This window comes from Cajanus cajan, chromosome 1 (assembly GCF_000230855.2).
Source record: "Cajanus cajan strain Asha chromosome 1, NIPB_CcT2T_4, whole genome shotgun sequence".
NCBI classification, from domain to species: Eukaryota; Viridiplantae; Streptophyta; class Magnoliopsida; order Fabales; family Fabaceae; genus Cajanus; species Cajanus cajan.
Window position 1 is genome coordinate 19067908 of NC_138517.1, and position 11285 is coordinate 19079192.

General features: G+C 30.8%; 1 protein-coding gene across 2 annotated transcripts; it reads left to right on the forward strand.

Annotated features, from left to right (window-relative positions):
- Nucleotides 1-5469: 5469 nt before the first annotated feature.
- Nucleotides 5470-10560, forward strand: LOC109812000 (zinc finger BED domain-containing protein RICESLEEPER 2). Of its 2 annotated transcripts, none has more exons than XM_083076247.1 (10): nt 5470-5600; nt 6073-6141; nt 6264-6335; nt 6522-6593; nt 6711-6782; nt 7022-7125; nt 7220-9201; nt 9295-9364; nt 9584-9698; nt 10343-10560. In XM_083076247.1, the coding sequence occupies exons 7-8, from the start codon at nt 8046-8048 to the stop codon at nt 9354-9356; spliced, it is 1218 nt and encodes a 405-aa protein (XP_082932373.1). In that variant the 5' UTR covers nt 5470-5600; nt 6073-6141; nt 6264-6335; nt 6522-6593; nt 6711-6782; nt 7022-7125; nt 7220-8045; the 3' UTR covers nt 9357-9364; nt 9584-9698; nt 10343-10560. The 2 variants fall into 2 exon arrangements, with proteins under 2 accessions (XP_082932373.1, XP_082932374.1); XM_083076248.1 differs by having other exon boundaries at nt 5484-5661.
- Nucleotides 10561-11285: the final 725 nt, after the last annotated feature.

Sequence of the window (11285 nt, forward strand, 5' to 3'; positions counted from 1 at the left end):
TTAAAATTTATTCTCGAAAGGTATGACATTATGCAATTTAATTATTAATTATTTAAAATATTGTTTATTATTTATTGACATTTAATTTCGTTAATTTCGTTCATAATTTACAAGGAAGCTAAAAATCGTCCTGAAGCCAAATCATTATTTGATCTTCCTATTAAAAAAAATTATGATGAAAAAATTGCATGTGATTATTATATATATTATTTTAATCCATCATTACAAATATAACTATGTAGAACATAAATTTTTCTTTTATATGAAGTTGCCTTCTATTATGTTTTGATTATTATGCACTTCATCAATGAATAATGATTGAATTAATCATATTATATTGTGTAAAATTATTTATACAATTATATGTTAATAATGAATTCATTCAATCCATTCGTTATTATATATATAAAATGAATTTGAGTTAGGGTTTCTGTGAGTAGAATGAGATAAAAATAGATCTTAGTTGGGGGAATAACCCTCTCAGTACAAAAACTGCGATCTTTCTCACTGTTTTAAATTTGTTATTGTTATCTTTCCCCTTTTATGACTCAACAATTAAAAATTGGGATTATTGTTATTTTATTTCTTTTTTTTATTATGAAATTTTTTTAATTTTTATATTATGAAATTAGGATTTTTTATATTTTAAAAAAGAAAATTAACATAAGACATTGCAGTATCTTAGAATTCATAACTAAAAATATTTCTTCACAAGTGAATAATTGAAAGTAATTAAAAATTTAAAAAATTATTTTGTACCTATAACAAATTTCAAATATTTTTTTTTCTCCTAGTTGACGTTTGTAAATTTCTATCTCAGTACCAATATAAAATTAAGAGACATATTTAATTATAAGAGAGTAGGGTAGTTGTCCCACTATTTTTTTAAATCATTTATAAAAATTATAAATAAAATATTTTAAATCACAAATTATAAAAAATTTGAAATGTTATTTAAAATAATTTTTAGCATATGCAACACTACATATTTCTTCATAAAGAATGTCATTCTGATGAGTTTCCAATTGGAGTGATGGATGAACATTCATCTTCAACATTACCGGTTAATAAAAATCATAATTTTGAGCCTATTATTAAAACCCAGGAGCAAGAACGAAAAGATACTAATGCTTGGATGACCAGTATAATTATGGATATGTGGGTGAATTCTATTTAGAACGACATGGTATTATAGAGAATTATTATTATTATTATTTATCTAGACATTATTTTTTTTTATTTTTTTTATATTTGAATATTTTTAAATTTGAATGTATGAAAAAAAGTTTGAACTCTTATCCTATCTAAAAAAATTACGAAATTCTGCAAAGTTCACAAAGTCCCGCAGAATCCATTAAAATCTTAACTTAAAAGTCTTGCATAATCCATTAAAATCCTTATTGAAAATCTTGTGAAATCCTATAAAATCTTAAAAGTCATGAAAATCCTATAAAGTCTTTTAAAATCTACAGGACTTTTTTCAACTAAAAAAGTCTTTTAAAATCATAATCCAATATAGCCCCCTAAATCTTGTATTCATGTATCAACCCATACTTTTTTCCCCGGATTGAATTTCTTTATAACAATTCATTTTTGAAAATTGTTAATCGACTATTATCTGTTACTGATTTTACATGCATTGACCTGAATTATTATACTAATTTCTTTTACATAAGAAATAAGTAAAATTATTTTATCTTAATTATAAGAAACACAAACTAATTAATTTTTTAATATATTAATTATAAATTTTTTATACTTTTAATTTATTGTAAAATCTATTAATTAATGTGACATCAACTTATTTCTCATAAAAGTTAATGCAATAATTAGACAATTAGCCATATAATTCATACCAATTTGTTAAAAATTAATTTTTAAATTACAAATAATATCATTGAATGTGTAGGTGTGTTAGAGAGAGAGAAAGAGAAACAAAATATTGTTCATTTTTGGTAACTACAATAAAGAGTACCACATATTATATACAAAATCTTCTTAACATTTTTTTTTTTTTTGCTTTCACCAATCGTGCATGGAGGAAGATTAAAGTCGAAATATTTGTTTTCTGCAAGTTGACGCGTTGCTCTGAGCTTTTGGACACATATTGTTGTGTCATAACAGATAAATGTAGTTATATAACAATTCTTATTGAACTATCTAAACGATTAAGATAAAGGGGACTCGAGATGAGATGCTTGCATATAGTCAAGTAGTTTTGACTTATATCTTTGTGTTCACACCACATCATATTATTCTACGTATGTGGCTACATGTAAAGTTTTGCACAAAATGAAGTTTAAACCTAAGTCTTACCTTATAAATAGAAACGAAGTTGTAGTGATTATTCTTGAATCATATTCATTACAAATATTACATATAGTGACATACAAAAAGTGTCACTATAGGTACAATATATATAGGTATATGTCTATTTGACATATAGCTACATACAATTTTAATGTTGATTTTAAACAAGATTTAACAACATATTTTGTGTCTCATTATATTCTATTTTTTTAACAATATACCGACATATATTATATTTATTGTGTAGGTAAAAGTAATTTTTAATAATGACACATATCGTGTCACTATAGGGTGTATGTCACTATACGACAATTTTTTTGTAGTGTGACTTGTTGATGTACAGTCAAGAGATTTTATATGGGAGGTGCAAATTTATGGGAAGGAAAATAATCTATGGTTGTTAGCAAGGAAAAAGAAAATAATAATATCATGTCCATATGATTTTAAATTGCAGTTGTAGTTATTGCTATGTCATGAAAAATCTCAACATTGTAAAATTGTTGTAAAATGTAATTAGTATTGTTACTGCAATATGATTGCAGTTGCAGATACCTTAAATCCTGATATTGCATCCGTATAATTGCAATTTTAGACTGTAATTTGCACATCCCAAATTAAAGAAGCTTAATATTAATTCCTTAAAACCTTGATATAATATCATAGGTCGAAATTAATAATACAGAATTTGTTCGGATAAATTTTTATAGAAATATTTTTAGGAAAAAAAAATAAGAAAAATTAATTTGTAAAAATTCTCACTATTAATTTTTACAAGATCTTATTTTTAACTTATAAATAAGTTTGTTTTAATTTATAAGAATCTTATTTTATTTTATTTCTTATTTTTTTAATATAATATTATTTAATTTAAGTACAAACTCTTATAAATTTGTTTTTGGTCATTATCGATAAAAAATTTTAATTGTAATTGAAAAAGTGTTTATAGAAAATTTTACTCAAACATAATGTGTTAACGTTCTCTTTTCTTTCCATATCATAAAATATTACACCCACGGTCACTTAACGTGAAAACTAATTTGGCTCCACACCACAATTTATTGGAATCTCAGAAACATAAAGCAATGCAGGACAATAATATAACTATGCCTTTAAACTTGTCAAACAAAAAATGCTAATGAACTTTTCGTAATAGTTCATGGTTTAAAGTTGATTTTTTGTAAAACTATACATATAGCCATATAGAGGGAAATGATCGATATGATGTGAAGATGCATAAAGATGATTCAAAAACACAACTTGACTGTATACAAGCATATTCTCATCTCTTCTGGTCCCAAACCCATTTTGCCCCACTATGATATTTTTATTTAAAATGTATTCAAGAAAGGAATTTTCTTTTCTTGAACCCATATTGCTGACAATGACAAGAGTTAGCAACAAATAAGACAATAGGCAAAGGCAGGCATGTAGTTGTTCCTTTAAAGTGTACTAACAAACAAAAGCAGTGTTCATGTTAGGAATGTTGCAATCACGCCAAGTTTAATTGGCCCATCAAAACAAAGTTCACAGTCTCTCCTTTTCCCTCTCTAAGAAAAGCAAGTTGATGAGGCCAGGTGGGTGCTGCAAAGCCAAAGATCAAAGTATACTTACTTGGAAGTCACGACTTTTAATATGGTACGTGTAACTCATGTGTGATGAAAATTAGTGCCTACAAAGTTACTTTGGTTTAGATGGCTCATTCCTGTTTAGACTATCCAGTTGCAACTTATAGTACAAATCTACTCTTTGTTTTGGTTAGAATAGACTATGTTAAAAGTTACTTAAATAATCTTTTTTCTCCAAAATAGTAACTTAAATGAGAGATTATAATCTCTCTCAAACATATACTCTAATATCAACATCTCATCCAAAAAAAAAAAATGTCCATGTTATGTGTAAATTTGTAAAGGCATACATGAGGTCAGATGCATTATGTAATAATTAATTTAAAACAGCAAAAGAAAAAAAGCAAAAGGTGTATATAAAAGTGACTGACCAGATTGTGTATTATTTAGCAGCTGCACTTGCATACCCTACATTTGTGTCCTTAATTAATTCATAAAATAAAATTAAAAACTGTAATGGTTATTACGTTATTATCAGTGAGAAATAAAAACAGAGAAATAAAAATAAAAAAATAATTCTTTTTAATGATTTTTTTAATCAGTTGATTTTCTTAATTGTTATGCAATTTTAAAAAATAATTTTTGGGGTTTTAAAACCGCCGGCACCCTGTAAAAAAATATTTTAAAATGATTGCGGTGGTAAAAAAATAAACACCAATATATGATAACAAATAGATAAATCAATAAAGATTTGGCGGTTTAAAACCCACACAAATTTTGAACTCATCCTTCTGCAGACCACTTTTTTATCCATCACTCTGCATTTTGCATCTACTAAACCATTGAACTCATTTTCACTATCCCTCCTACTTTTTACTTATTTTCTTTCTATCAAAATATATTTTAAAGTATTTTAAACACCCGATTTTCTTATATGGCAAAAATAAAAATAAAAATAAAAATAGGAGAAACCATATATCATTATTCAATGATTTCAATAGTGGAAAAAAGGCTTTTAAAATAGGTTATTTTTGACTTTTAAAATCAGTTCCGTAACCGATTTTAAAAGAGCCAATTTTAAAAGTTAGACTTTTCAAATCGTTTAAATAACCGATTTTAAAAGTTTACTTTTAAAATCGGTTGTTTTATAACCGATCTTAAAAGGGTTGGTCAAAAAAAAGAAATTAAACTGGAACGGGTCATTCCAGATTGTAAAAACACGAATTGAAGAACGTAACTCAGAACGACCCGTTCTCCTTCCAGTACGGGCTGTACTGCAAGGAAAACGGGCCGTGCTCCTAGGAGAACGAGGCGTTCTCCATGCAGTATGGCCCGTACTGAAAAGAGAACGAGTCGTTCTCCTTGCAGTACAGCCCGTACCGAAAGGAGCACGGGCCGTTCTCCTTGCAGCACGGGCCGTTCCAGATAGGGGTGTGCAAAAAAACCGAACCGAACCGAACCATTTAAAATTAAACCGAACCGATCCAGAAAATAACTGATCCAAATATAAAATATCCGAACCGAACCAATTTAAAAAAACCAATTAACCAAACCAGTATATTTAAAACGTTTCGGATCATATCCTTTAAAAAATCCATTTTAACCAAACCAGTTTGTTTTCTACCAACTGCTCCTGCTCCAGACTCGTGCTCCAGTTCTACGCGGCTAGTGGGTACTCCGACGCGGCGCGTTGCACTCTTCTGAGTTCCTTGCGTTGCATTGCAGGTTCATTATACAAAATCCCTAGAAATCCCTAATTTTTTGTCTAAAGTTCTCAACTATTCCGGTGAGTTCGTCGATTCTCCACATTTTTTCTTCGATTGGGGTGTTTGGGTAATGGGTTTTGGTTTTGGTTCAGTTCTTTCTTTTTTCTAAAACTGTATAATTTTCTCCTCTTAACTTGATTTCATTGTTGATTCTCCATGAGCTTTATGCTTTCCCCCTTTTGTTCCTTTATTATTTTCAAATCCTCTGTTTTCTCCCTTATTAATCCTGATTCAAGGATCTGGGGTGGCCTGAAAAGAATTTGTATATTCCCTTTTACACGGTGGTAAGATTCATTTGATTAAAGTAACTGGGGATAATTTTAGCCTAATTTTTACTAAAGAGTAACATGACAATTGGAAGGAGAGAAACAATTAGCACTGCATCACCCCATATTCAGAATTCACTAACTTTGTCTTACACTCTGAAACAGGGACCTTAGTCGTAACATCATCACTGGTTCAATACCACCACAATGGTCTACCATGAGCTTGATTGAGCTGTAAGAATTTTTGCTTTGCATCCTTTGGTTTCTCTGCATTGTCTCTTCAATTTCTTCTTTTTATGTAATTATGTAAACAACTTGAGCGTGATGTTAAAGATTCTTGTTAATTGAATATGCAGCTCTTTGATGGGAAACAGATTATCAGGGCCATTCCCCAAAGTTCTCACCAATATTACAACCCTCAAAAACTTGTATGTTGAAATCATTTCTTTATTTTCAAATGAATTGTTTGTTGACTCAATCACTTAGCATAGTCATAAATATAACGTTTTTCAAAGACTGAGAAATTGGTTAAGATCCCAGATTGCGAATTTAGTGTAATTTCCAATTTATTTCCGTAGTTTTGTTTCATTTAAATATTTGTGTGAATATCACAGGAGTATTGAAGGAAATCAATTTTCAGGCCTCATTCCAACGACGGTTGAGAAGTTGAACAATTTAGAAAAACTGTAATTCTTTTGACCTTCTTTGTCTGCTTATTGGAATCACAATATCTGCTTCTATTCCCCACCCCCCCAAACATATTATTCTAGTGTTTTTAACATGAGTAAATCATGTTTGTTTAGCATTCTGTCATCCAATGCATTCACAGGAGCATTACCACCTGCGCTTTCCAAGTTGACTAACTTGACTGATTTGTAAGTCTTTACCCCCCTATCACTTTTAATTTATCTATAATCTGAAATAAAATTAATCGTTCAATAAACAAATTTTGACATCTTCTAGTTCTAGCACATGATTACAACCTGACAGTAAAATATGCACAAAGAAGAACCAGTTGAATTGTTTTTAGTATTGGGTAGTGAGAGGTTGTTTTTAGTATTGGGTACTTTGGAGCTAGTTTTTTTCTTGGATTGTGATTCAATATTACTGGCAGCTTTTGGTGCTTTGGTTTCATGCATATATTTTTAGCTTCTTGAAGAGAAAGGTGAACTTCTCACAAGATTTGGTTCAGCAACTCTTAGAATACTTCTTTTACAGGTTTTTGTCTTACACTCTTGCTTGGTTACAGTCAAATTTCCATGTAATTTTTTACCACAAAAAAATTACATCCTATTTTTCTTTTCTATTGTAGAACAACTACATGGCTGAGCTAAATGAAACTTTAGTTTCTGACACTATAGAACATGTAGCTGAACAAATGTTACCGCCTCGTGATTCTGAAGGGCGTAAGAATCGATCTGATGTATGGAATCACTTTATTGAGGAGCCAAAGCCCAACATAGATAAGAGAGCTAAATGTAACCATTGTGGTACATTGATTATAGGTTTGAGAATGGAACAAGTGCTATGCGAAATCATTTACGTAGATGCAAGGGTATATCAAATAACATGTTGAGCAAGAAGCAAAAATCAGACTCATCTGGAACCATGGTTTCTTCCCCTTCATTGGCTAGGCCCAAAATTGACCAACAAGCATTGAGAATTGCAATTGTCAAAATGTTTGTGGCAATGGAGCTCCCATTTCGATGTATCGAGCATGAAGCTTTTCGTGAGTTTTTAAGCATTGTAGCACCCTCTCTTAATGTCATCTCGTACTACCCTAACATGTGATATTTATAAACTTTGGGATAGTGAAAGAGAAATTTTGAAGGAATTTATTTCTCAAAACTGTCAAAGGGTTTGCCTCACCACAGACACATGGACTTCATCTCAAAATTTGAGTTATATGTGCTTGACTGCTCATTTCATTGACAACAATTGGAAGCTGCAAAAGAAGGTGTTAAACTTTTGTCAAGTCACTAGTCACACAGGAAAGACCATGGCTAAAAAGGTTGAACATTGCTTGAGTAAATGGGGGTTGAATCGTGTTCTTACTTTGACAGTTGATAACGCCTCGTCAAATGATGTTGGAATCCAATATCTAAAAAAAAAGGTTAATTTCTTGGAATAGTTTGGTTATGAAGGGAGATTATATTCACATGCGTTGTTGTGCCCATATTTTGAATTTGATTGTGAAAGAAGGTTTCAAGGATAACATTGATGCTATTTTGAGAATTCGCGGTGCTGTAAAATATGTACGATCTTCCCCTTCTAGGTTGGCTAAATTCAAGACATGTGTTAAGAAACAAAATATTGAATACAAAGGCCTTGTTTGCTTGGATGTGGAAACCAGATGGAATTCTACCTACTTAATGTTAGAGGCTGCATTGAAACTTCACAAGGCTTTTGAAGAGCTTGAGATGCAAGATAAGAAGTATATCGAAGAGTTAGAAAAGGTAAAAGGTGTTCCTTCATATGCTGATTGGGAATTTGTGCGTGCAATCCTACCATTTCTGAAATTATTTTATGATGCTACTTTGCGCATGTCTGGCTCAGTTTATGTAACTAGCAATATATACATGTTTGAGGTCTTTGGAATTGGAAAGAAGATCAGCCAAATGTGCAATTCTAGGGATATAAATGTATGCATTATGGCAGAAAATATGAAGAAGAAATATGATAAGTATTGGGGCAATGTTGATCGTCTAAATATGTTTTTACTTATTGCTCTTGTGTTGCATCCAGGATACAAATTACAGTTCATGCATTGGTTGATTAGTCAAAATTTTGATGGTGAGGTGGCATCTAATTTAAAAGAAAAAGTGGAGTCTAGTTTGAAGTTACTTTTTCAAGAGTATAATGGTGGAAGAGATGAAATAAAAGTTAACTCACAAGAAGCTCGATTCAATGAAGGAGGTAGTGATGACCCTTATGGTTATAACCATTTTTTTCAAAGAACTAGCTCTAATAAATCTGAATTAAGCAAATACTTGGAGGAAGCCTTAGAAGAGAGTTACGTAGATTTGGATATTTTGAATTGGTGGAAGCTCAACTCAGGTAGACTTCCAATTCTTTCAAAAATGGCTAGAGATTTGCTTACTATACCTGTTTCTACAGTGGCCTCTGAATCTGCCTTTAGTACTGGAGGAAGAGTTCTTGATCCATATCGTAGTTCTCTTACGCCTAGAATGGTAAAAGCACTTATTTGCACACAAGATTGGCTTAAAAGAACACAGCTACCATTGTTTTCAAATGAAAATGGGGATTTTGAAGAGTTGGAGAAATTTGAACAAAGTAATAAGCTAGATCTATTTTATACTGCATTATTGTATTATATACTTATTATAATTTGATCAATAATTGATAACCTTTTTTTTTATTTTGCAGCAATTGTTTCCCCACCAGACATTACTTATTCAGCCTCCTCTGTTACACTTGGAGATGATTGAAATCCGAGGTTCCTTCGAATTGTTAACTCTCTATATCTCAAGTTCGAAACTTATTCCATTTTTTTTTCTGGGTTGGTTCCAAAATTTGTGTTAGCAAATTATTTAACGACCATTTTAACTTTCTTAATGTTCTAGTGTTTTCTATTGATACCATGCTGCTAACTATTTATTTTAATTTGTAATTTTTTGCCCCCTTTTGGCATTTATTCAATTTGCTTAATTTGAAGGTGTGAATTGTTATTCGATTGTCACAAGCTATGGTGAAGGACATTGCCTACTATGACATGTTAGGTGTCAATGTTGATGCATCTGCTGCAGATCAAGAAGGCTTATTATGTCAAGGTAATAAATAATGAAATGAATGCCCTTTACTTTTCTGATTTGTGTTGTGCAACCTGAAACTGAGATTTGAGGATGTTATTATATTATTTCCCGATCTGGTGCAATGTTGAATATGATTATCACTGTATTTATGCTTTAGAAACAATTAGGTAGTTGCATGAATTAGAAATTTAGGCTTCAGTTTCTTTGTTATTCAAGTTTTTATCTATTCTGAGATCGATGCTATACAATTTAACAACTCTTATGCTTTGGTTATGTTAATACTTTTTTGATTTTTGAATTGTTTGTGAAATTTGGAGTTTAATAAGCCCCAAAGAGTGTTCTCCTGAAGTTGCCTAGTGATCTTGTTTTGCCTGAAAATGTTCCCACCAGACAACACTTGGGATATTTTTACTTTTCCTTGGTACGAGTGCACCAAAGATATGAGTTTGACTTGAGTTTATGATTTTATTGGGTTACGTTAAATAGATCCAAACTGGACATAAAAGCTGACTCCTACGTTAATTTATAAATTACTCTTTCAAACTCTGGTACACCTAATTTCGTGATTAGGTGTTTAAGTATTTAATGTGGTATGTTGATTCGGAAAAAAAATACTGTTTGGTTTCACTTGTTACAATATTATTTTTTGTTGGTTTATGTAGGTGCCTTCTACTCTGGGACCTATAATCGTGATCTCTTGGATGAAAAGGGAGCTATTTGAGTTGTGGGAAGGAATTAAACACGCCAAATCTCAATGATAAGGATCGCGAAATAGAAGTTTAGTCTAGTGACTGGTGGTTTATAGCCAATCAGATAGTTGTAAATTCACTGAAAATCCTTAATCGTCAGACTCGTCAAGAAAATTTACGTTAATTCTTCATTTTGCTGTCTTAATTCTTAATGTTTTCTATTTATAGTTTTATACATCATACATAAATTGATGGAAAGAGGTTTATAAGAAGTGCTTAGGGATAATATTAGCAGAACCCTCAAAATATTTGATAAAATCTTATATGGTGTGAGTTGTAATTCTTAAAATCTGGTTAAAAAAATCTGGTTAAAAATCTGTTTCAAAAACCGGTTTCAAAAAACCGGTTTTAAACCAGTTTTAAATCGGTTTTTATCCAATCCATTTTGGAAATGAATTAATTCATAAATCTGGATCAGCTATCCGATCCATTAATTAGGTTCGGTTCAAAATTGGATCAGTAAACCGGATCGGATCGGAATCTACTAAACCAATCCATTTAAAAGCGGATCGGATCGGTTTGGATCGGTTTTTTAAAAAAATCGATCCATGCCCACCCCTAGTTCCAGATTCAAAATTTACCCAAAATGAACCTACAACGAAAATAGAGACAACAGAACAACATGAGAAAACAAAAAGAGATACAAGAAGAGGAAAATGAAAACGAAAACAATAACGAAATTTACCTCTTTAGAAAATCAGAGCGCAAGAGAGAGATTTAAAAAACGAATGGAGGGAAAGATTAAAGAGAATGAGATTGGAGGGAAATATAAAAGGTTTCTGACGAGACTTTTAAAATCGGTTATTTCTGAAATAACCGATTTTAAAAGTAGCATTTTTCAAGATCGGTTATAAAA

Excerpts from the sequence above, each read along its gene's own strand:
- LOC109812000 (XM_083076247.1), top strand. The coding sequence starts at position 8,046 with ATGAAGGGAGATTATATTCACATGCGTTGTTGTGCCCATATTTTGAAT. Across the intron at positions 9,202-9,294 it reads GTTGGAGAAATTTGAACAAA|CAATTGTTTCCCCACCAGAC; the intron begins GTAATAAGCTAG and ends TTTATTTTGCAG.